At 43.5% G+C, this 26,511-nt stretch overlaps 1 protein-coding gene across 2 annotated transcripts in view; it reads right to left on the bottom strand.

Moving 5' to 3' along the window:
- DCP1B (decapping mRNA 1B) overlaps positions 1-26,511 on the bottom strand; it is a 256,755-nt gene that overhangs the window by 35,797 nt on the left and 194,447 nt on the right. For both annotated transcript variants that reach the window (XM_078673665.1, XM_078673666.1), the window contains 2 exons: positions 12,395-12,523; positions 1,823-2,653 (listed from right to left, as the gene is read on the bottom strand). In XM_078673665.1, the coding sequence (XP_078529791.1) occupies positions 1,823-2,653; positions 12,395-12,523 (960 nt within the window). The remainder of the gene's footprint in view (positions 1-1,822; positions 2,654-12,394; positions 12,524-26,511) is intronic.

Below are 26,511 nucleotides of genomic sequence, written 5' to 3'. Positions count from 1 at the left end.
CACTACAGAAGTGTACACAGTCTACTGTCCACAGCTACCACTTTGAGAGCTTTGAAAAGGTTATCAAAAAACACTAATATCACCATAAGGGTTGCCTGGATTAGTGAAAGGTGCTTGTAAATTCCGGGGAAGATAGTTATGTGGCATTGCCATAGTCTAGACTGTTTGAGTAGTTCACGGTTGGAATATGGAGTTGATCTTCAATAAAAGGAAGGCATGTTCTCAACGTTTTTAGCTGATATATTTATATATATCACTGCCCCTTCCCTCAGACCTCGCCAAGAAAAGTCCACACTCGCGAGGGACGTTCAAAAAGATATTTATTCTTTTACACGACCAAACAGCAACAGACCCGCAGCTCCCTCCGCCCTCCAGACCCGCAGCTCCCTCCGCCCTCCAGACCCGCAGCTCCCTCCGCCCTCCAGACCCGCAGCTCCCTCCGCCCTCCAGACCCGCAACTCCCTCCGCCCCCCCAGACCCGCAACTCCCTCCGCATCCCAGACCCGCAACTCCCTCCGCATCCCAGACCCGCAACTCCCTCCGCATCCCAGACCCGCAACTCCCTCCGCATCCCAGACCCGCAACTCCCTCCGCATCCCAGACCCGCAACTCCCTCCGCATCCCAGACCCGCAACTCCTTCCGCATCCTAGACCCGCACTCCCTCAGCATCCCAGACCCGCACTCCCTCAGCATCCCAGACCCGCACTCCCTCAGCATCCCAGACCCGCACTCCCTCAGCATCCCAGACCCGCACTCCCTCAGCATCCCAGACCCGCACTCCCTCAGCATCCCAGACCCGCACTCCCTCAGCATCCCAGACCCGCACTCCCTCAGCATCCCAGACCCGCACTCCCTCAGCATCCCAGACCCGCACTCCCTCAGCATCCCAGACCCGCACTCCCTCAGCATCCCAGACCCGCATTCCCTCATATCTCCAGACCCCGATTGCCTTGGTGCCCCCCCGATGTGGTCCCCCATCCACACACAGTCAGCCCCCATGAGTAGCACACGCGCAGCTTATGACTGGAGTCCTGACGCCCCCTTTACTTGCACACATGCAGCTCCCATGACCCGCAGACCCGCGGCCCCCATGACCTGCAGACCCCCATGACCTGCAGACCCGTGGCCCCCATGACCTGCAGACCCACGGCTCCCATGACCTGCAGACCCGCGGCCCCCCATGACCTGCAGACCCGCGGCCCCCATGACCTGCAGACCCATAGCCCCCACGACCTGCAGACCCCTAGCCCCCATGACCTGCAGACTTCCGGTCTCCATGGCCTGCAGACCCTCGGCCCCCATGACCTGCAGACCCGCGGCCCCATGACCTGCAGACCCTCGGCCCCCATGATCTGCAGACCCGCAGGCCCCCATGATCTGCACACACTTAAGCCTTCCCCGCCTGAACTTAGACAGCAATTTGGTCTTCCCTGAGACTTCAAAACGCTGAGCTAAAGGTACCAGAGGTGGAAGGAGTACTGGGGGGTTTAACACTATCTCCGGTAAGCGGCAGTTTTGCTATACCTTATAGATACATGCTCAACTCTAAGAAATATGATGCAAGGTCAAGGTGCACCAGAAAAACGTTGAAAAACGATAGATAAAGATAAGAATCCTTAGATTTTAGAAGGTTTATGCACAGACATTTCCCACAATGGTGCACATTCAAGAAGTCTTCACTCTGCCAGAAATGCAATAGGTGAAGGGAATGAAGACATACAATACTTGAATATGCTGTAGGTCTACAGAAAATGAGTAACAATTTAAGTACAGTATGCAAGACAACGGAACACAATTACATACAACTTAAATATTCATTACCTGAAAGAGGGGGTTCTGCTTGTCAGCCCGTGAAGTCTTATCCATCCATGATTGCAAAGGCTTTATCGTAGCAGTACTTTCAGAGACAGTGGGGAACTTTGCTGCTAATGCAGGTCTACTGGAGGTATTAAACTGCTGCTCTTGCTGCACAATATGAAGCTTTTTTAGCAGCTCCTGTGGGGAAAGAACGTCAGTACTTGGTGGTGGGTTTGCAGAAAATGAAAACGGTTGCCTTTGAAGCTTGGTGTGGTCAGTGACAAGAGACTGTGGTCTCAGAGTCTCAGTTTTTAGGCAAGCGTTGAAATAAACAGGTTGCTGCTGGGCCATGCTCTTCATTTGAGTCCTACTGAAGATGGGAATGGTAGAACTTACAGGACCCATAGATCCCTGACCGAATTTGGGCCCTGGGCCGTGTGTACCATGCAAAGTTTGCAACAGGCTCTGCTGTTCGCTTATGTCTTGGATGTGGAGAGACGACCCCATACTTTGGTGCGTAACAGGTTGAAAGAGTCCAGTGAAAAGGTCCTCTGTGGTGTACATATTACCATTCTCATACAATCTGTTCTCCGGCAGCTCGGAGACTGGATGAAGGTCAGTGCTACGCACCATCAGTTTCTGAATGGCTGGGCAAAGATGCTTTCCTTGAGGCACAGAATTTTTATGAGGTCCTGGCTCATCAGGGTCCTCATAGAATAAGGAGCGTGCTACACCCTGCCGGACAGTAAGTGGGTCTGACTGCTGCTTCTGCTCCTTCTGCAAAGGGTCGGAGGACGTGCTTGGCTTTCCAAAGAGTGTCATCAATGATAAGTGCTGGGGTTCCGAGTCTGAGAGCTGAGGAGAGACCAAAAGAAAACAGATCATCTTCAATAGAATAACGTTATTTTAGTAAATCGTTGAAAGACACAGCATATAATGGTTCTCTACCAAGTAAAAAGTAAGTTCTGAACTTGTTTTCTCCAAACTATGTGGTACCTGTGCACAAGTGGGCACTGTAGATGCCAGCTGTCAACACAAACAGTGATCCTAACCGCCCATACATTTTTTTGTAGAAGCAACAAGGAATAGTCTGACACTAACCATAAGAAAGGAGGTTTGCGGAGAAGGTCTGATGGAAAGCACCAACTAGAAACACTGTTATTGGTACTCGAGTTGTTGCTCATCGATTGCTTTCATCTGAAGATACTTCACACCATCAAAGACTTCCAAAATTTTACCCAGACATAGTGGAAAGTAGGGACAGAAAAATGAAACAAACACTGTTTGTTCTATAAGACTGAGTTTCCAGTTGTAGCCTCCATCCGAGTTAGGACAGTAAGGTTTGCCAAAGGTTTGTAGAAAGCAACTCTTTACACCCTGACCTACCGTCCAACCCAAACCCATAAGCCAGTGCAACCCATTTTAAAGTCTTGTAGAAAGCAACTCTTTACACCCTGACCTACCGTCCAACCCAAACCCATAAGCCAGTGCAACCCATTTTAAAGTCTTGGTAGCCCTGAATTCATCAGCAATCACTCAAAAACTATTTTACTGAAAAACCATAAGAAAGTTCTTTTACATGTCAAGTAAAAAACATCTCTACTGCAAATGGTGTTGGGTTGGATGGGCGATGGAAGGTTCGGTGCAAGCAAGGTTGGCGAGAAGCTGGCTTTTGACGTCTACTTAAACATTCCACTATTCTACCTAAGATGACAAAACTCACAAGAAGAAGAAAGAGATGGGATGAGCACCCAGACAACTAAGCCTTGGGGACAAAATGTAGCATTTGCTTGGTTCGAGTACATTCTTCCTCAACAGCGGGTCTGTCTCTTTGGGTAATTTTTTTTAAAGTGATTTAGCATAGGCCATAGCAACTAAGAGGCAATCTGTATTCTGTTTGTAAACTATGAGATGCCTTAATTCTTTAGTTATTCTAAAAAAAAAAAAGGCCATTTAGAATGGATAACATTTACTAGGAGCTGGATTGTGAATAGCACTTAAGTATTGTGCTGGATAAATCAATGGACCGCTTAATGTTGATGGTACAGTGGATTTAGTTTGTCACTTCCATCTCCAAATACTATGTTGTGCCATTTGTTACTTTTGTTCCCAATTTTTTCAGTTCGGGGTAAATGCAAACACTAGTTTTTTAATTGAGTATGAAAGAAATGTAAATTTATACAGCAACTCTGCTGCTTTGTAAAAAAATAAAGTTGGATGCAATAACTGAATTGTATTCAATTACTTGTCTTTTTTTTATATGTTCGTATGTGTGGTCTAATTTAGTTATTTTATGATGTCTGTATGGGCATTTGCCTTTCAAACATTTTGGTAAATAAAATAAGAAAAAAAAAACAGTCAAACCACAATGGAGCATCATTCGTTCACCTGCATGAGAGCTATATAACATGGAGAAAGATTTAGAGTGCAAAGTAGGTACCACAACAAGCATTTGCAATGCAATAGGTCTCGCATTATTTAAGTTTGAGCTCTTATTATTGTAAATGGCAATGTTTTTTGCTTTATGCTATAGTTTTCTTATGTACATAAAAAACTACATATAAAGTATTTGTTGTTAAAATTATTTATGCAGTATTTAAATTTGTTTGCATAAAAGAATTTTTTTTTGCAGTAGTTACATTTTGTTTTTATAAAAAGGGACATATAAAATATGTTGCATATTGACATATAATGATGCAGCCCACCTATGACTTATGCAGCAGCAAAATGGCGTCTTCTGCATGATTATAGCCCCTCCCCTCCACATAATTCATCACTTGCCAAATAATGTATCACTTGCCACATAATTCATCGCTTGCCACATAATTTATCACTTGCCACATAATTCATGACACATAATTTATCACTTGCCACATAATGTATCACTTGCCACATAATTCATCGCTTGCCACATAATGTATCACTGCCACATAATTCATCGCTTGCCACATAATGTATCACTTGCCACATAATTCATCGCTTGCCACATAATGTATCACTTGCCACATAATTCATCGCTTGCCACATAATGTATCACTTGCCACATAATTCATCGCTTGCCACATAATGTATCACTTGCCACATAATTCATGACACATAATTTATCACTTGCCACATAATTTATCACTAGCAAAATAATTTATCACTTGCCACATAATGTATCACTTGCCACATAATTCATCGCTTGCCACATAATTTATCACTGCAGGCACAGCCGCACAGTGCTAACACGGGACTTTAAATTGCCAAAACTAAGTCCGCGTTTGTGTGCACTGCATGCAGCAGCAGCCTGCAGTTACCGCAGCTAGTGATTAGTGAAGCAGGTCACACTGTCACAGAGGCTGCCGCATAGCTGCCAAGGTTTCAGAGTGCTGTGTGTGACATTTTCATAATTTCAGTGTAATTATGAGTGCCATTTGAAAGACTTTGAGTGACACTTTCTTGCGAGCCAAATCAAGCAATGAAGATAAGATAAAACATATAAATATCAGAAAGTACACCCGTCTGAGCAACGAGAAACTTTAATACCTTAACTGCTGCAAAGTACCAGAAATGGAACGGCACTAACATAGTGCCCTTATAATCTGAAGTGGCATTTGAGCTCCATTGCACTGACTGGTGATTGCTTGCCTATGATGCAATTTAGAGGAAGACTGCAAACAGCAGAAAACCGTCATGTAGAGATGGCAGGTAATGGAACATCCACCAAAAACTGATGGCTACAAAATCTGTCTTACCTCTCAGCACCCCCCAGTCCCGCCCCTCCTCATTCAGAGGTTGGGTACCGTACATCGGTGTGTTCGATCATGATTGTGAATTGTGGAGTAGCTCCATCGTCACTGAAGCCTAGCAGGAGTGGTGTGGGGCATCAGCTGCTAGCCTGCTACAATTTGGTATGGCATTACGTAAGAAGGCAAAACAAATCTGTTGTTTTTTTCTGCATACACGATGCAGAACATGCTGGTGCTGGTCATGGAAAAATGATCAGTGGCTGCTGACTTTGGCACTGGGAGCCAGGTTCCAAACTCGACTAACCGGCCCAAAATATTGTGATTCTGGGAAAATAATTTAATTTCCACGTGCCAAACAGCTAATGAACTTGACCTTGTAATGAAACTGTGGCGCTAGAATAACCCTTCAATTATACCATCGGGTCACCTTCGCGCCATATAAAAAACACTGCAAAAGAAAGCACGCCCTGGGACTAACTTTCCAGTATGTGTGGAACCCTGGCTGAATAGTGGACTGAATAAGGCCCTGCCCTGCCTGAAACCTCCTTCGCACTATTTGTCTTGTGAAAAACCCGGGTGGCACAGAACGTTGGGGAACACTGAAAAATGTAAATTAAGTACTCACGTAGTTTGAGAGGTGAAGTAAAACTGCACGCAGCTTCAGGGTCAGCGATACCAGGTCCTCGACGCTCCAGTAGCTTGTCTGAATGAGGGCGTATTTAGTTTATAATTTTGAAATAGTAAGGGCGGCTGCAATAATTCGGCGGGGAGTAAATTAACAACTGAGCAACAGGCAAGGCGATAGCCCGGGTCAGTGCGAGGTGCCTGCAGCAGTATTGTGAACGGCGCCATGATTCAATTTGCGGCGTCACCAGCAAAACGGCCAGCAGTGAGGGGCGGCACCTTCCTCAAACTCCGCGCTCCAGCAGCAGGATGTGCTGCAAAGTGCAAGCGCAACCTGACTGGGCCCGGCATTCTAGTCTTTGGTTCATGACGTCAGGCGTCAGAGCCGTGCCGCGGGTGAATGTTCCCGCAGCCCGGCTCGAACAGGAAGCCAGGCAACCTGTGTTGGGACGGGGGCGGGGCCGCAAAAAGACAGGAAGCAGACGGGAGCCTACCCCGCGCTCCTGTGCCCGTCAGCCGGAAGATTGCCGGAAGATTTGCCTCGTGGAGAGCCCCGCCTGCTACTAGGATGACCCGCTGCCTGCCGAAGGAGAGAGGGAAGGAGAGAGGGACACACTAAAAGAACTCGGTGAGTGGGGTGTGAGGGGGGAGCGGACATGTGCGCGCGCGCGCGTGTGTGTCTGTCTGTGTGCCTGTGTGTGCGTGTGTGCCTGCGCGTGTGTCTGTGTGTGTGTATGTATGCATGCATGCGTGCGTGTGTAAAAAAATCAGATGACTGGTGGGGGGGGGGTTGCAAAGTGAAAGTAAGCAGCGCGTGTGTATGTGCGCATGCGTGAGTGCTGTGTATGCGTGTGCCTGTGATGTGCGCATGCGTGAATGTTGGTGCGCGTGCAAGCAGCTGAATCCAGCCGGGGAGAAGCGCGTGACAGATTTTTGTCCCTCATTCCCCCGTGTCAGCTCGCTATAGTCTCCGACCCTGGACTGACGCATCCTTCGGATGCTATTCCAGGGCGAGACCTAAAAAGGAGACACAAGAAACTAAACTGTAAAATTAAGGCTCAGATGTACATGCCAAGTAGTGAATGTTTGAAGGGTGAGAAAGATCTGAGCAGTTATAATGTAGACAAGCCATAGCTGGAACCCTGAAAGGAGTCTAAGCATACTACACTCAGCAAGGTCAGGGTTGTACAAAAGCAGTATATTTTGTGCGTAACATACACGCTCCAAGCCCTATGGTTGTTTTAGCAGCACTGCTGCAGAAACCGGATTGCAACTTCCAGAGCCAGATAAGCATTCATTTCGACTGAGGTTTTTATCTGTCTGAGGTCAATAAAACGAGTAACGTTTAGTCATATTACTTGATGAACAAATCACAAAGCAGTTTGCGTGCACTATGGTAAATATGTGAAGTATAGAATAAAAGCTACACATTCAGATCTGAAATGCAGGTGCACTTTAGATAACTTCATATCATTACATAGGACGTGGGCCATCGATTTGGAAATTCCAAACAGCCTGCAAAAAGGCAAGCAGGTGTTACTAACAACAGGCAGCAATTCAAATTATGGAGCTATACAACAGATGTTTATTGCTACCCAACTCAACTATAGACATGATCAATTTCGTACAGCACAACCATCTCCTCCATGTAGCCTAATCAGTATCCATATTGTTGACTGCTGCTGTTAAACTGCTTAAGCTTAGTATGTCCACAACTCTACAGCAGCCTCACTAGGAATGGTAGGCCTGAGATGGAACAGAGGTTACTTAGGTATTTTGGGCCACTGTGAGACTAACAAATTGATTGCCAGCATGAGGTAATGTGAGTTCTTAAATCATTCCACAACTTGGAAGCGAGGCAGTTAGCATAGCTGCCAAGGCTTCAGAGTGCTTAAGTGTGAAATTTCCATAATGTCAGAGTAATTATGAGTGACATTCGATGACTGAGTGACACTTTCTCACAAGCAAAATCAAGCAATAAAGACAAGGGTAGACACATTAAAAGAAGTGTGTTCATCTTTTGTTATAAAAGTCTATTTCGCGTTATTCTGCAATACTAAAAGCTGCGCTCTGTCTGCAGAAACGTGGCTGAAGATGGCTTTGCAGACACAGATTTACACTTGTAATGAACGTGCAAACAAAGGCTTGTTCTTTCTAGGAAAGCCACCACTCCCTCGGACCACCTCCTTTGCTCACATGATGCGCTAAATAGGCTCTGAATACATTTTGCAGCCATGGATGCAGGTCCTGCACTGGATGGGTCATTTGTGTGTATGTGCTGCTGTCTGTTAGTAGCACCACTCTTGTCTAGGCACTGCAAGCGTCGTCTTCCCACAAATTATGCATTTTAAGCCACGATGCAGGTGTGTAGCTTGGGCAAACGTATGGGGCTGCGCAAAATAATGGCCAGAGTACGCGATCCGTAAAAATGCACAATTATGCATGTGGGCAATTTAAATGTGAAGATGTGTGGTGGCATTACTACAAGTGAGCGTTAGGCTAGCACGAAATGTTTAATTCTATGCAAACGATTCTGTAACAGCCGAGGCAGGTGTGCATGCATGTGTTGTCTGTGCGTCTGGCTATGTGCAGGGGTGTGTGTTTTGGGTGTGTGCAAGCACATTTTTGGAAGCATTACCACCAATTTAGAAATTATTTTATACCTCACTCAGGAGGGCTAGGCACTTTGACTTACTTTTCTGCAACGTCGCAAGGGCGGCCAGCGAGAGCAGCAATCCATATGGCCTGGCTTGCCTGGTGGCCGGCCGGCCGGACGGCGCAATGCTGGGCATGAGGACATAAGGCCCGCTCAGCTCAGTAAAGCTGTACAGTGAGTCAGGGGTCCCGGATGTGCTCTGGGCAGCTGAGCTGCGGAATGGGAAGAAACAACCTCTCCAGCCGCCGCAGTCCGTGTTCAGCCAGCCGTCGCCCGCAGTGGGATCAGGTTGGCATCACGGGATTCATTACTGCGGCGAGCTGCACTACATTGCTGAGAACAACCAAAACAAATTCTTTCTGATTCAACTGTCGCTCACGCCGAGGGTGGCAGGACCCACCCTGGCCTGCCTATTACTGCTAGTCTGAAACTCACTCTTTACCTCACTGGCTGACACGGTCTCAGTAGTAGCCATTGGGCAGGCACTGACTCCTGACATCAGTGACATGTATCAGTATATTGACACGCTGTGATTGAATCCCAATATAAATCATGTGTTACATTGCAGCAGCAGCAGCTAGAGCGGAGCAAGCCCCCAAGCCTGCCATGCAGCGCACACTTTGCACTTCCACTCCAGCTTCACTAAATGGTGTTATTAGGAGCCATCACTCCAGGCCGCTTGGCAGCTGAGAAGGTGCTAGATTCGCAACTTTGCAGACCACCACACTGAAATGTGTTCGTCTAACGACTGATGCATGGTACTTGGCAGGGCTGGGTTAGAGAAATTATTAGAGTGTTTCAAATGGCAGTAACTAGATCAATATGAGAAAGATCACTACAACTGGTCCAGCACTTCTACAGTGTAGGAAGGGCTCGACTGAGCAGCAAATCATTTAAAAGTTTGATGGTTATGACTCTCCTATGGCAATTGGGATTTATTGTCAGGGTCATTGGGAATGAAGGTGGTGTGTAGACTATCACCAGTTCGAAAATGTTAAAAGTTTTTGTGGTTCACTTTTGACTTAGTCTGTACATTTATGGAGGTGATCCGAGCTTACAAATATGCCTCTTCTAGTTTCAAGTGTACACCTAACTAGTCAAGCTGTGACATTACCAGATGCAGACTGTCCAACTATGGGAGCACTGAGAGGGATGGATGAGCAAATCTCTGCTTGAATCTATGCTGTCCTATATTGTATTCAACGTATTTGCTTACATTAATTTAGGCCTGATGGTACGGTTCTGTCAGTGGACCGTAATCCTACGACCTCGCTCAACTGCCCCACTTGTCTGCCTGCCCTCCATACTCTCTGTATCCAAGTTAAATCCGGCTCGCCCAACGATCCGCCCAAACCTGATCTCTTCATCAAGCTACAGGAGCCTCTCCTCCCTCCCTGTTTGGAATTGAACAATTTCTCTCTGTCATCCGCCACTGTGCCCGGCTCATGGAAGCAGGCTAAAATCATCCCTGTCCTGAAGAAACTGTCTGTGGACGCCTGAAAACCTCCACCCGATTTCCCTCCAACATTAACTTGCCAAGGTTATGGAAAGACCTATGGCATCCTGACCAAGTTCCTGGAAGATAACCATATCCTGGGAACATCCCACAGCAGTTTCACACCTGCACACAGCATGGAATCTGCCCTCCTCGCGGTTACCGAGCAACTTCACAAGGCCCTGAATTAAAGCATATCACCAGTCCTGATTCTGCTGGACTTGAGCACAGCTTTCGATATAGTGTCTCTCAAAATTTTACTTGAGCGCTTACAGGGCATTGGCATAGGTGGGTATGCACTGTCCTAGTTCACCGCCTTCCAAACTGTGCGCTCTTTCCAGCCCATCTCTCCTCCTCACAGTTCTCAACCTTGTGCTCTACCCCACGGCGTCCCTCAGGGCTCTTCATTGAGCCCTACCCTGTTTAACATGTATATATTTCATCTCTGGCACAGGTCATTAAATTCTCTGGGCTTGCGCTGGTGTCCTATGCTGACGAAACCCAGCTAGTTCTTTCACTCTCCGAAAATCCCACACAAGACATGGCCAACTTCCAAAAAGATATGCTTGCTGTAGCAGAGTGGATGAAAAACAACTGCCTACGCTTGAACGCAAAAAAAACAGATATACTGACTGCTATTATTAGGTAATTATGCACATTTCTAGGGCGACCACTTGTGGCACCCTCCTCCCATGGCTCCCCCCCCCCTCCCCAAGCCCACGTCCATCATCAGAAACCTAGGAGTCTGGATGGATAGCACCTTTGCCTTCAAGGCCCAAGCCAAATCGGTAGTAGGCACTTGTTTGGGCTTATGAGAAGCCTTAAACCCATCCTGGACCTCTTCGACCCACGACCTGATGAAACCATCATTCAGGCGGTAATTCTGTCCCGGTTAGATTACTGTAGTATCACCTTATTTGCGCTTGCACTCGCCAACCTTAACCTGGCCATTATTCCTAGAGTCTGGAGAGTGAGAGCTGGCGGACGCTATTTAAGGACCATGGCCATTTTTCTCTAGAACTCACTTCCCCTCTCCATCAGAAACACCTGAACCACCTTCTTTTCAGGAAATCTCTTAAAACATGGCTCTTCTCCGTCTAACCTCCCCTTGCTTCTGGGATGTCTGCAATTGCAGCTCATTGGTCTTCTGGATCCAGCACTGGGAAACCCGGCTGTTGGGGCAGCTATGCGCTTTATAAACTTTAAAACGTAACTTTTTGAAAATGTAACAGTGCTTCAAAAAGTTTAGATCTTCATAATTAGAATCTACATAACAGTCACAAACAATTTCATTTTCTACAAGAAAAAATATGTTTTTCAAAAATATATGTCTATACAACTATTTATTATCACCATGTATCAGGTTAGAGAAACATCAAAACAGTCAGAATCGTTTATAAAAGTCTGGCAATTCCAGGCAACACAACCTCTATGCAGATACAAAATAAGAAAAGACTTAGCCTTTTAGAAGCTTCACCAAACCGTACTAGGGGCTTTCAAGCCATCATGAGCTCCTCAATTTCAATAATGTAGCTGCATATCAGCGTGCCCCAACTCCACTGCGGTGCACCCACACGGTCATGAAATAAAGACATTCAAGTGCCATTAACTTGTAGGCAGTAAATCTATACATACCACCACTGAGAATGCCACTACATTAAATAAAGAAGGCCTTGGCAATGTTGATGTAGTGTTTCTGATGCAGTGGAGTTCAACTACAATAGCCCACTGAACAACCCACCCATGGGTTCGAGGATAAGCTTTTCATTAGTCACTGATCAAGAAGACGGAGGGAAAAATTGGAGGCAACTAATTTATTTATGATATAATTGTTCAAATAAGCACAGGGAAGTGAGAAAAAGTATGGTTCGCAATTTATGTCGTAAATACATGTTTGAAACAACATGGTGTAGGCACACAATACTTCACTTACTTGCTCAAAGGCGCTTTTGTGAGAGACCGCATTGAACAGGCTAGCAGGTTTTACACTGCATCAGCTAAGCAGGGGGTGACTGAGGACATTTCATGAACAGTATTGGGTAGACGGCTTATAAGAAACAGGTTTATTTTAGCGACCATCACATACGTACATCGCCTTGTGGAGGGGCTGGCTGCAGCTGGGTCTCTTTTGGCTTCACTGGTATGGGCTTTATCAACTTTGGATTGTCGTAGATGGAAGTTGAACTGGATATCTGTTTTGGCTCTGAACATGCTGTGCACTGAAATAGAAACTGGATTGTGAGTTATAGAGGTCATTAACAAGAAACAACTTCACCAACAAGATACAACTTCAAGAAGATTATAAAAAATAGAGTACATTTTAATGCATGCATTTCGTAAATAATTGTACATCTAAATGTTGCACAGTTGTTTCATCAAGACCGTTCAAATGGTGTAGAGAATTATCGTGCACACCTAAACAACAAATAAAGAGTGTTCATGGTGGTGTTAATGATGCACGGGGATTATGGGACCTTGGCCAATATACTTAGGATAATGATGACAAAAGAAAGTGTTTAACATGACTTATTGCAAAAGCCCACTAAGATGGCACATCTTGGGTACGAGGAGGACGACTTCTTTCTTCGAGGTTTAGGACTAGGAGGTGAAAATCTGAATCTTTACCTGGTGCTCAGGGAGTTTCATGTTTGCAAGAACAACAGGAAACAGGAAAGTGCCTGTGCCACTGCAGGTGTGCGGCCAGGGACATATTTGAAAACCTGTCAGAGGAATGTATAGAGGGCCATGCACCTACATCAAAGAGCCTGCCTGCAGAAAGTGAAAGGGAGACAATAGACTGTATGGAGGAAATACTTTTACAGGTGGAAAACAAGTACTGTTTATAGGTGCTGATTAAACCAGTAAAATAGACCGGATATACAGATAGAACTCATATTTCATAAACACCAGGGGGTTAAAAACGAACTTTGTCCAGTGAAAAGTGAAGTAAGGCATAATAACTAACTTTGCAGAGCAGAGGATGGAGAACGTGGCAGTCAAGGTAAACAAGAGAAATAGCCAAGTTTTAATGTCAACATTGAAACCGTGAATGAGGGTAAAGGCAGAAGGAGTGATTTTACAAGCTGTGAGAAATTGGGAGTCTACCTCAAACTCAACAGAAATGGAGAATTGTTCAGCATGTGTTGGTATAGCTTGAAGATACTAGTTCTGCAAGTATCTGCAAGGAGAACTCAAAATAAATAATTTTGCACAGAGAATGTCCATAAAAAGAAGAGTGGATGAAGGATGAGGCCTTAAATAACTACGCACAGTGAGAGATGGATGAGCTGGACGACAACAAGTATAGAGCGATGAGCTGGAGGGACACACGAATAGAGAGCAAGAGCAGATGGCAGACCATGAGTATTTCTATTCCTCCTGTTTTCCAAACTGCACCATTCAGAGATCCCCAAACCTAACCACCCGTAGTCAAGGTTATATTCTGCACAACGACTTACAGAGGCAGAGAGGGTAAAGAAGGACCAGGAGGAAGGTGTGGCGTTTATAACAATTGTGAGTGAACCTGCACTTCCATTGTTTTAAGTCAACTTTATATAGGACAACTGCAGCGCCCAATTTAGCATTTCCAATGTATCTTTTTCTACGTGCAAGGACGGTTCTTAAATCTCTACTGACACTTAATGGTCTGATAAAATCTTTTACATCTTGAAGACTAGTTGAAGACAACAAACAAAACGCTCTCTAGCAAAGTCATTTTACAGACAGAAAATTAGACCGCACATCAGAGTTCATTTTCTCTATCGAGACCTCTTGTATATACTTTAGTAAATACTTGTATGTGTATGTACTTTGTGGGCTCTGGAGATCAGCCCTAGGACTGGTCTGCGTCCGCTTAGGGACTTTTTTTTTTGTTCAACTGCCTCTATTTAACTTTGATAGAAAACGACCCACAGAGGTCAGTAAAATACCAGAATCATTTTAGCATTCTTTAGATTCCAATCCATAGAAATGGTCTTCCTCGAGCACCCGTAGACAATAATATTTTTTTCAAATCTTGTATTTTCAGCAATATGACCACCGAAGACACTGGGTTTATAATAAAAACAGAGCTTTGGACTATACCGTTTCGTTTCCATGTTTCCCCATACCTGGTGTGTCACGCAGTTTGGTGCTTACTTTCCCTCCATGTTAAAGAACAATAGATGTTTCAGCACCAGGCTGATGTGCTGCATAGCTAAATACATATAAGGTCCCAAAGGTGAGACTGATTGACTACTTTTCTAACAAGCATTTGCAATGCAATCAGAACCATGGCATAGTCACAGCATACAAGTAGCAAAGCACGGGTTTGATCAGGTCTGTAGCCCACCTCTGCCATGGACTTTTGGCAAGTCCGCTTGGCAAACTGGAGTCATAACAAATGTTATCAAACCATGATCGAAAACACTGTGTAACAATCTCCCTATCTCCTCTCATAGTCAGCGTCCCTCCCCCACACCTTGATGGAAACACAGACATCATCCCGACCCACCTCTATCTTATCACCTGCCCCTCTGCAAAGGTAAGGAACCTTGGGGTCAAATTTGATTCTGGTTTTCTGACCCTGAGATCCTTGAGGCATATGCTGCACCATATTCCCTTGGAACACAAAAAACAATTGTGCATGCTTTGATCACCTCCAAACTGGATTACTCTAACAGTTTGTACCTCGGGCTTCCTATTTTTCTTATTCAGCGTCTCCAAACTTTTAAAAAGTTGCTGCTCCCTGGGTTTCGATATCAAGTCATTTGTGCCGGCTTCGTTGGTTACCGGCGATCAACAGAAGGATCCAGTCCAAGGCCCACACTCACACCTTTAGAATCTTTCACTTAAAGGGACCTCTTTATCTTAGGTGCTGGTTTAATTTGTCCTTTCAGGTCTGTTCATTACGTTCTAACAACCTCAAACTGTTCCAAACACCACGCATATTTAAGGCCAGAAGAGGAGGCCGTTCCTTCGCCTACTTGATGGGCAGACTTTGGAATGCACTGCCTCTGGCTTTGAGAAGTTTTCCTTCTGAAATGACATTTAGAAACGGGCCTAGAACACTTCTCGTTGACTCTGCTTTAGTTACTTTCTAACTCTGGTTCTCTTATTCAGACATGGTTGAGGTTCTTCCACTAGCACCGGGACACCTTGAGAGCCAGCCGTGCGCTTTAGAAATGTATTGTGATGTATTCCACATGGGAACCGTCACTGATGGCCCCTGATCTAATGATGATTCCTGCTCTTCCCCCATTACCCACTTATCTGAATGGTGCATGCCCTTAGCTCATAGAAGACTGATAAATTATACCCACTGCCCAAGCATGGTCAACAGCCTCAACCCGGAGATAATCACAATCACAAATATGCCTCCTTCAAGCAAGGTCATCCCTTCACCTTCCACATCTGTTTCACATTTGGCAACCATATCGACCACCCCGACCTCAGACTTGCTTGAAACAACCTCCCAACAGCATACGATGCCCGTTGCTGACGTGCATTTTAGTCCTCTTCCTATCCCTCACATCCAGCAGACTATTTCTTCCAGCCTCCAAAGCCATCCTTCAGGGCTGGAGACCACCCCTTACACCCTAGTGAGCTCACTCACCTCCTCCGTCCCTAGGCCACACTACATTCCCATTCATAATGATGACCCCTCTTCCCTTTAGGACAAACTCGTTGACCTTAGTCAAGACCTTCAGTCAGTCAAAGCTAATCTCCAGAACCTTAAATAATCACCTCGAGAAGCACTGGAGTCTTGACCTGAACTCTTGGACTAACAGAACCCCACACACAAATGAATATATTCCACTCTCAAGGGGACTGCCCAACTTCCCCCATCATGTTTCACTGAAAAAGAGAATTCACTGAACGTGTTCATGAGATTCCAACCCCATTTCAATCCTAGTTACAGAACACCTATCTGATACCGACATTCACTCTCTTCTGCTATCATAAACCTATACAAATAAGGGCTTGAGAGCTTCGCCGGTCACCATCCTGACTATTCCCTCGAATTCGCACAGAGAATCCAGTCTCAACTATGGATTCATGAACAAGAATAATTTGCTACAAGTCCGGACTACACACCATGAAACATTAGTGACCAAATTACATCTCAGATCTCTGCTCCTTAATTGCAGGTCGGTGGAAAGACCCGTAACTGACATTGCAGATTACATTCTTTCCAAAACCGTTACCTCCTTATCTTAACTGAAACATGGCTCAATAATTCCTCCCATACCCACTCTGGACATTCTAGTACCACCGAACTATGACATCATATGACAGGACAGATCTGGAAGAGCTGGTGGTGGCATAGCATACATTCACTGCTCCATGCTCACCCTAGAACAGAGGTCTTCAATTTGTGAGTCGCAACCAACAGTGGGAGGGGTGTGGGGTCATGGGAAGGGGCGCGCGTATTCCCCAACCTCACTTCTGCTTGAAGCCTGGAAAAAGACAACCGTTTCCGAACAGTTAATTTCGATACTTAACATGCTTCAGCTGAAGTGTCATTCAGGGAGTGTCCTGTGCAACAAAAGCCAGTCAGACAGCTAAACAAGGTTTCCTGCCAGTGAGCTTGCATGCCTGAAAGAAATGCAAATGTGTGCTACGAGTTAATCTGTAAAAGTAAAGGGTAACCTGCAAAAGATGACTGGGAGCCGGTACTGGCTTTAACTGATTGAATCACTGAAAGCTTTGTGATGACAAAGATTTATCTTTTTGATTATTAGTGCAGAGTTAACAACTGAGCTCTGAAGTGTGTACTTTTAATTGTAATTGTATTTACATAGTGCGTATTACTGACAAGGTGTTGAAGGAGTGTAACAAGCAAGACAGAGAAAGTCTGGGCTAGGGCAGGCAGGCAGAAAAAGAAATTGTGGTGAAATGTGTTGGAAGAATAGAAGTATTTTATTTATAAAAATGGAGGGGGTTTGATGCAAAAGAAAGGAGGGAGTGGGAATCAAGTGTTAGTACAATTGTCAAGAATCAGTATGTGCGGGCGGACCGACGGTTGTGGTTTCTTGTGAGCTCTCTATGCTTCCAAATAACGCAACCTTTTCCACAAAACGTAAGCACAAGTCGATCACTTCCCAAGGTGATAAATTTGTTTTCTGAATGAGTCAAGAGTTTCAAAGGAAGCAACTTAAGAGTATAAGAGACACAAACATACACCGAGAAGTGCCCAAACATCATGTAATATGCATTACAGACTGTTTCTGTGAACTGTTACTTATTTGGCAGGCACATTACGAATTCCTGTTCTGACTTTCCGGTAGCTGACTTTTTATTTGCGGATCAGTAGGCCTGATGTGATTTATGGGAGCTGGCAATTAGTTAAAATGTTGAGGTACTTCAGTTTCATATTCAAATACATTTTCACAAAAAGTATCAATGTACTGAAAGATCCTAGTAGAAAAGGTGTATCTGAATGGACAACTGAGCTCTGAAGTGTGTGCTTTTAATTGTGATTGTATTTACATAGCACTTACTATCCCTGAGGAGGTGTTGAAGGGACAGTTATGTAAACAAAATTGCATTTCGTAGAGTCTGGGTAGTACTAAAATCTATATTTTGGAAGCACAATTTTAACGGAAACGTGTTGCATATTTTGCAGCAGTTTATCTTATACTGTGTGTAATGCAAGGGTAAAATAATGACTGCCATACTCACAGTGCTTTGTTTCACAGGCTGTGGCCTGTGAAACTATTCTCCACTGCACCAACCAAGATTTAATTCTGTGGCTCTCTAGTTACACACAGACCTTTGCAGTGTATTAACTAAGAGTCTTCATAATGTACTATAGTGCATTTCCCACTAACAAGTTTTTTATTTGTTTATTTTTCATCCGAGCTGCCTGTTATTTTATAGGTAGCTACCAGATGGTGAAAGACTTAAAAAACGTACAGAATTAGTTTTGTTTAGCCACACCTTTGACCCTACCCTCACCCTTAGACGCTCAAGGACCTCCAGCCGCCTCCACCTCCCCAAAACAGGACTGTAGTCAACAACAGCAAACTAATGTAACCTGGAGTTAGTTTTTGCTAAAATAGAAGAGTTTGTTTTCATAATGATAAAAGTAAACACCCTCTTATAAAAACAGTGTTAACGAAGATTAATCGTCCACTTCCTCCCCTAGAATTAAAGAAAGCCCCCTACTTAGACCTTACAGTTCATCATTAATGATTGATTGTGAATGGTATGTTTTAATTATGATGAATGATGCTGAGCAACCTCCAGTCCATGCAGCTGTAAAAGCCAAGCTGTCAGCATCCCATGAAATTTAGCATGGTTCTCCTCAGATGCAGTACACTAATGTTGCAGCTCATTCATTACAGCCGTTATAGCCCAGAGCCACTGAGACTATGCGATTGTGCGACCGCGACAATTTTTGCATAATTATACATTTGCTGCATTTGCCACATAATCCATCTGCTGCATAATCTACAGATTTTAATGGGAAAAAATTGTTTATACCTCAACCGGTTCAAAAGTTACTAGCAACATGTGTTGCCTCAAAGTAGAAGGCCCTCTGCAAAGCTGGACTGGTCACATTTTTGTTGCTAATTGCTATATTTGGGTGTTAAACTGGTACTAATGAGATGCAACCACAGACTGATATAGTCTCTCTGGAGAAAAACAGGCGCACGCATCACATTAGTTCAGAAAGTCCAAATAGGTTTTGGCAAATTATGTTTTGTTTGTGAAAAATAAAGTACCATTGTGCACTTTTGGGGAATTCTTTTTGGAGAATTCTGAAACTGAACCAGTCGGACACAAACCTTTGGTTTGCTAAACACTGCTTAATATTATTTCCCTACCGTAAAAATTATTTGCCCTGGGAATTTGTGACGTTTATGGTTGTCTATGATGAAAAGTATCAGGTTCTATGAGCTTTTGTCAGGAAGGGGTCCTTACGTCTCAAAACCTTTGACAGGGGGGGTGGGGTCTTGGCATCAAAAAGATTAAAGACCTCTCCTGTAGACAATGACAAACAGTTCCAATGACCAATTGCAAATACATGGGTATTGAAATATGGAGCAATGACGTGTAAACTTCACATAATTTACCACCCCAAAGTAATGAATGACTTAAATGACTATTCTTAACACCAGCAAGGCCTTACTTACGAACCTCACCCAGTCTATCCAATGGTCCAACACACAACAGAGGCTCCACCCTCGATCTAACCATCACTAAGGATAATGTTACACAACTGGTATCCATAACCCTCCTGTGACCGGTCTGATCACTACTTAAATCTCCTTCCTAATCCTGGAAAAGGAACAGTCTAGAAAGGGTCAACTTCTTAAACCCAGACTATGGCCTAGAGACGTAAGAAATATTAATCATACTGATCTAACTGCTATTCGAAACAACATCATACCTCCTTCCACAATCATGATGAATGTGAGTGAGCTTACTGTACATTAGATCTGATCCATGTCAAACAAACTGGACACAATTGCTCCGAAGCAGCCAAAAACAATACCTAGAAGACAGTCCAAACCCTGGTTCAACTGCAACTTAAATGAGGAAAGGCGCAATCTAAGGCTTGTTGAGAGATCGTAGGAAATCTCTCCATCTGGCTCACACAACAATTGAGGTCATTAAAAAGCGTCTACAACAAATACATCCGTATGACAAAAGCAGAATACTTTAGGGCGCAACTTGATAATGCCACAAATAGACCCAAAAAACTATTAAAAATCATCAAACAACCTGCCATTCTATACACCACTTGGTAGATGAGACTCTACCAAACTGATGCGTCTCTGCCCATTTCATCAATAAGACAAGGAAGATCTAATAGAAACTGCAAAGCGCGTCTGCTTCTGCTCAGCCGTGACCAGCAAAGGCTCCTTCCAGGGCAGCTCCTGGACAGTTTCCCCGAGTGCTGGATATACTACAAAAAATAATGCTACCTGGTTTTCCTTCAAAATCCCTGACGAAATAGACATGATCACAATAATGATATCAATAAAACCCTCCTACCACATTAATGAAGATTGTCAATGCTTCTCTCTCTCTCTCTCAAAGCAGGGTTCCTGATTGCCTTATAATACACAGGTCGCCTCAATTTTAAAAAAAACTACCTAATGCGGACCAGTCAGACCTCAACAATTGTCGCCCAATTTCCAACATCCTGACTCTAGCAAAGCTAATTGATAAATGTGTACACCTGCAACTCTGAAACCAAATTGAACAATTCCTACTTCTAGACCATTGAAAATCTGGCATCAGAACTGGACATAGCACTGAAACGGCTCGGACACATAGCTGGCAATGCCCTGAGATTACTTGATCAGAACGAACACAGTCTACCTAAATTTCTTGATCTCTCCAATGTGTATGATATGGTCAAACATGACAGCTTGATTGACCTCCTCAAAAATAGGATGGGGCTACCTGGTCCCATTTTAAACTGGTTTGCTTCATTCCATCTTGATAGAACTCAGAGAATAAATGTCAATCAATCCATATCTGACATTACACCGTTAACAATTGGAGTACCTCAAGGCTCGACCCTCTCACCTAAGCTATTCAACTTGTTCATGGAACCTCTTACCGAAATTTTAAATCTCTCAACATTCATTACCATGTGTACGCAGATGACACAATTGTATTTGAAAAGGTCCTCACCTGAAGATATCGAAACGCTCAATGGCGCCCTTTTGAAAACCTAACAATGGCTGACCCGTAGTCACCTCATGCATAAAGCACTCAAAACGGAATTCTTTTTGATCGACGTTCACAATCTCTCTGCACCCACAGAAGAATGACTCAAACAACTCACAGCTCTCAACTGCTACCCCCAATTATTGACTCATCTTGATCTCTAGGCATAACATTGGACAAACATCTGAATATGCAAGATCATATTGGTGCAGCCATCAGGGAAGCCAATTGAACATTCAATCAAGCCCTTCCTGTCCCCGTTAGATAACGTTACCCTTGCAGGCCTACCCAAAGTAAAGCTGGCTCCATTAACCTGTTCCGTGCTGCCGTCGGCCATTGGCCGACGCGGCCCCACCCGTTTTGCGGAAGTGCCGCACTTCCGCAAAATCGCAGCCGCCGTTAAGGCGTTAAAGGCCAAATTTAACTCAGCTGCCAGACTCATAACAGGATCCAGGAGAATTAACCACATTACCCGAGACCAAAAACATTGAAAATGGCTCCCGTTTGAAGAAAGAATCCAATTGAAGATTGCATGCATGATGCACAAGGCAGTTCACCATAACACTTGTGTCTACCTGCCCAAAAAACCAAGTATCCGGGATAGTAGTTCCTTAAGAAGCGCTAACCCCGTACTCCAGTCTTGCATCAAGAATTTGGAACACATTACCACCTGAAACCAGGATAAACCCTTCGACTACCTCCTTGAAAAAATAAGCAAAAAAAGCTAATGCATAGATTTCTTCTCCAGGAGTCCTGAACCTTCTCCGCTTGTCTAGCGTCTGGTGGACTCCACTGGATCTTAGAACTGCAAGCTGAATGATATATTATATGTGTGTCTCTCAATGCTTATTCCTTTTCTGTCATCTTTTCCTGTTATGTATGACTTGATTGCTATATGTACTGCCATCCGATACCTGGATGGCTCATGTTCGTGCTATACAATTCTCATAAATAAATAAGCAAAATAAACAGATTTAGCAGATTTGCACATTATTCGCATTTCTGCACAATCCTGTTCAAGTCTAAATCTAGATAGCCACAAAAGAACATCACTTTCTCTGCTTTTTATGGCTGAAATAGCCAAATGATAATTATGTGCTATCCCCACCATCTTTTTTCAAACCCAGAGGGAGGAGGATCTATCTTTTTACCACTCACAATACAGTCTTCGCCAACAGATAATTACCCTTTAACCTTGAAGCAAAACTTCAACTCGCCCAACAAGGATTCTCTCTAGGGCTCCCTGTTTCCCAAAAAAATCCTCTTATTTTCTTCAAGACAGGCTTTCTGCATTCCATAACAGAGAATCAGAACATTATCCCACGTATCACTTGACAGACTCTTTACTGATTGTCGTCAAAAGAAGCAACTTCTCATTCCATGTCATCTTTACTCCCATGTTTCTCATCCAAAGGAAATCGAGATGTACAATCAGCTTGAATGTATCATTACCATTAATGGATTTCATGACTCAAGCTTGACAGCAAACTACGAAAGTCTTGAGGCAAGGTCCCCTTACACTCGGAGGCCACACATTTAGTAAGGGGTCGTAATCTGTTATTAAATCAAATATACTATCTCCTAAATGAATGAGCTACGGTTTTTAACTGTGCAGACAACTTAACATTTCTTGCAATTACTTAGTGGATCTTGTCAATCGACTTCAAGGTGTGTAAGCCAAGAAAATCAACCTGTACTTTCTCATAATGTTCACATGACCACAAAGCTCTGATTTCAGAACTTCCATGCATTAACAGAAATCCATTTCTTTCCGACTTTAAAATATTTCAAACGAGGTGCTTGGTAACCTCTTGTATAGGTTGCACCTCATTCACTCAGTTGTGCAACTTCAAAGCTGCTTAACAGGTTATCCTCTTATAACTTCATTTTCATCCTTATGACGTCAAAGTGTTTTCTGTTACTTGTGTCTCATCCTCCCTTTTCTTAATCTAATTTTTCTTTTCTTTTTCTCTACATGCGCCCCCCCTTTCCCCCTCCCCACCCCCCACTGAGAAGCCTTTTTTTTATGTCACTTTTGAAACCTTATTGGCCTGTCTTTCTGGTTTCCCTGCTTTTCCACTTCTTTTTAAGAGCATGCAGCTAAAGGGATATTCATGTCATGCGGAAGGGTATCTTCAACTCTTCACCTTCTAAAATTAGTTTGGTCATAAAATTCATAGGTGGTGTAGGTGAGTTTTCACACAGTAAAAACAATGCCTCATTTGAACATCTTTCTGTTAGATTGCATTTACAGCTATTCATATTTTCAGATTAACAGTACATGTTTATTTTATGTGAGTGAGCCATTCTTTCCCTCTTTATGCTGTGCGATTTTCTATTATTTAAAATAAAGCTTCAACTGTTGTGTCTATTACACATGCATAAATGTAATATTTGTGTTCTCTTGAGGAAGCAATGCTCAGGATGTTCCTTCAATTTGTGACTTTCCAAGGTTGACTTCCGATGCCGTTCCGTATGTATGTCATTAATTAGTTGAACAAACCATTGTAGTGATATGCGAAATTAAAATGGCAGTGAGTTTCACCAACTGGTTATGCATAACCAGACCAATGAAATGCATTAGGAAGTAGGTGTCCGAAATATTAATTAGCTCATGTGTTTGCAACATTGCTAGTCAATCCTGTTATGTCATATAAAACCATAAAATACGTGTGGCTTCCGTAACCTGAAACTTCTAAGAACAGCCAGTTCTTTCCGGGTTTCCTTAAAAGGCAGACTCTGTGCTAATCTACTTATTGAATAATACCTGTAATACTTCTGGCTTTCTAAATGAGCAGACAAAAAGTCAGTCTGTTTACGGATTTGCACTTAATCTTTACATGGGTAGACCTTATGCCACAATACTCGCAACCATTTTCACTGAAAGTAAAAATGGCATATGTACTATATATTTGCAACTAATTCTACACATCTTATATGTGCAATTTAGCACTCAAAATATTGATCCTAATATTTTCGCCAATAAGAGATCCATGAAACGACCACCAGGCATTCACCTTCAAGAGTCACGAGTACTTCTGAGGTAGCCCCCTCTTTGTTAAGAGAGAAGTAGCAGTGATACTCCTCAATTGACACCAAAAGATCCAAGTTGCCCACTGTGTGTGTTATTATGAAATTACTGTACAACATTGTGAGTCAGTGGGAGTCCCTGAAGCAAGTCTGCTGCACATTCCACAGGCATACACCCTGGATCCCAAAGTCACTGCAAGGAAAGCCAAGCAACTTCATGTTTAAGAATGCATGCCCCTATGATCCAGCGATGGCAGTTTGGAAATGAGGAGTTCTTATGGCACCTTACCGTCTAGGCTGGTGCATCACTCAATTTCTCAAAGATGACCTCAAAAAAAGAAAATAAAACAAGAAAAGGCGAGTGAACAAATTCAAGACACCCTTATCTGACTCAGAGTCAGAAAGACAATGCCCAAGATATTCAAAAAAATGTTCTCCCTTTTTGGAAAGCTGGTTATAGAATAGCAATAATGGGTGTGTGCATGGAAGCAGCATAGACACAGTTCCTGCCTTAAAAGATAAACGTATCCCCACATTGTGATATTCATGATAATCAATTAAACAAAGGGATCTGCTGGTGCATTCCATGCTGTTTGTGATATGAATAATGCAAATTATGAGGGTCACATTCCCCAAGGCAAACCATTTCAGCCAGCTCCATAATTCAGAAATGAAAGTCATTATTCCATTAATTACCATGATTCATAGGATAGCTGGTATCCCAGGAGCGTCTCAAAATGGAGGCAAAGATGTGGACGGATACTGAGGGTATTATACCTTTCCTCACCCTTTCAGAACAGGAAAAATATTAGCTATCCCCATCTGGGGCACATAAGAAAATAATTGTTTGGATTAAAAAAAAAGATTCTAAAATTGCTAAAGAGTTTTTTCATTCTTCGGTTACAAGTTCCCCTACAAAGTGATTCCACATAAAAGGAACAGCATTTTTCAAAATAACATGCCATGAGCTACAGTACGGGTGCCATAAATGTCTCTGAAGATGCAGCAAAAAGAACGACAAAGCTGCATGAATCAATACCATTATGTTGAGCTTACGCCAGCCTTACAGCTCAAAGACACCGGGTGAAAGAAGAAAACACCTGCTATGAGTGGAAAATAGTTCAATTTTCTTGTCCAGGCACCGGAGAAAAAGGGTTTGGACGGCTTGGTGCATGGAAACCCGACTGAAGGGGAACTCCTCTACCTTCTGATCAGGTTACTAGTGCTGAACAGGTTAGTGGTGACCAAAACGTACTACAATTCTCAGACCGGCTCACACAAGAACTGCAGGACACGCAGCAGATATTTCCAAATGTTTCCATTTTTACAACGTTATGTATCTAAATGTATACAGACGTGTCTTCCTACAAGTTTAAAGCAAAGAACGACAACTAACCATAAACAGACAGCTAGACTGATTGAACCCTCTTTCTCACTGCTGTTCAATTAAGACATTTAAAATCCTGCCTATGACGTGTTCTAGCTCAAGTATGCATAGTATGTATAGGATATCAATGCATCTGACTGTCTAATTTGGGAAGCAATAACACATCCAACCACCGGCATCTGCGAGACGAAAAGAATTATGGGAAGTTTTTCACAGGATGCTGTAGTGACATGCATCCTTTGGATCTATTAAGATAAAGATAAACGATGGAGGTAGACATGTTGGTGTCTATATACACAAAGATACATGCATATGTAGATGAATAAGACTAAGGTATTTGGGGGCGTAACATTGAGGGATAGTAATCAACTATACCCTTGTATGTGTCGTTGATAAAGAGGAAGATGTTTCCCTGAAAATAGTGACCAGTTATAATTTCTACCTTTGGGCATAAGCAAATCCGACAACGGCAGGGAACACACATACGTTACCTGATTTGTCGACAAATGCAAGGGATAGTTCTAAAGGGGAGATCATTTGAATTACTCTTCCATGATGTAGTGAAAAGAGTGAACTCAACATTGAGTAGTATGTCTGTAGAGGTAGTAGCTTGAAGTGTAATCTAGTTACCACTGGACCAGGCCCCAAGAAGACGTACTGCTCTCCTTACCCCATTTCCATTTCATTTTACCTATTACAGCAAACAATAAGAAAATAATCCAAAACATCTAGTAATTATGGCACAAACATCAATGGAAAAAAAAGAGGTTGATGTATCACCAAACCGCGTTCAGCTCTGGTGCTCCTTGAGTTACCCATCAACAGACACAGGAGAGCCAGTGAGTCCAAATCTGCTGCAAACGTTTCTTTCTGCGTCACACACATTATGTCCACTTGGGGACCAAAATGACAAGAATGTGCTCCAGATTTCTTCCAAAATGTGCACGTGACAGTTCAGTCAATATAGCCGTTGGTCATGGATTGCCATGGAAGCCATCTGACAAACGCATCAGAGACACAGGCCAAGGCGAAAAAGGCAACATCCTCATTTTGGCCTGTGAGGACAGAACTTCAAAAGATGCAGAACCTCAACATAAAACTTCAAAGACCCAGACCCTAAAT

The sequence above is a fragment of the Lissotriton helveticus genome, chromosome 1_1 (genome assembly GCF_964261635.1).
Source record: "Lissotriton helveticus chromosome 1_1, aLisHel1.1, whole genome shotgun sequence".
Taxonomy (NCBI): domain Eukaryota; kingdom Metazoa; phylum Chordata; class Amphibia; order Caudata; family Salamandridae; genus Lissotriton; species Lissotriton helveticus.
Note: the sequence above shows the minus strand (reverse complement) of the source record. Positions and strands in the feature narration are given on the sequence as shown.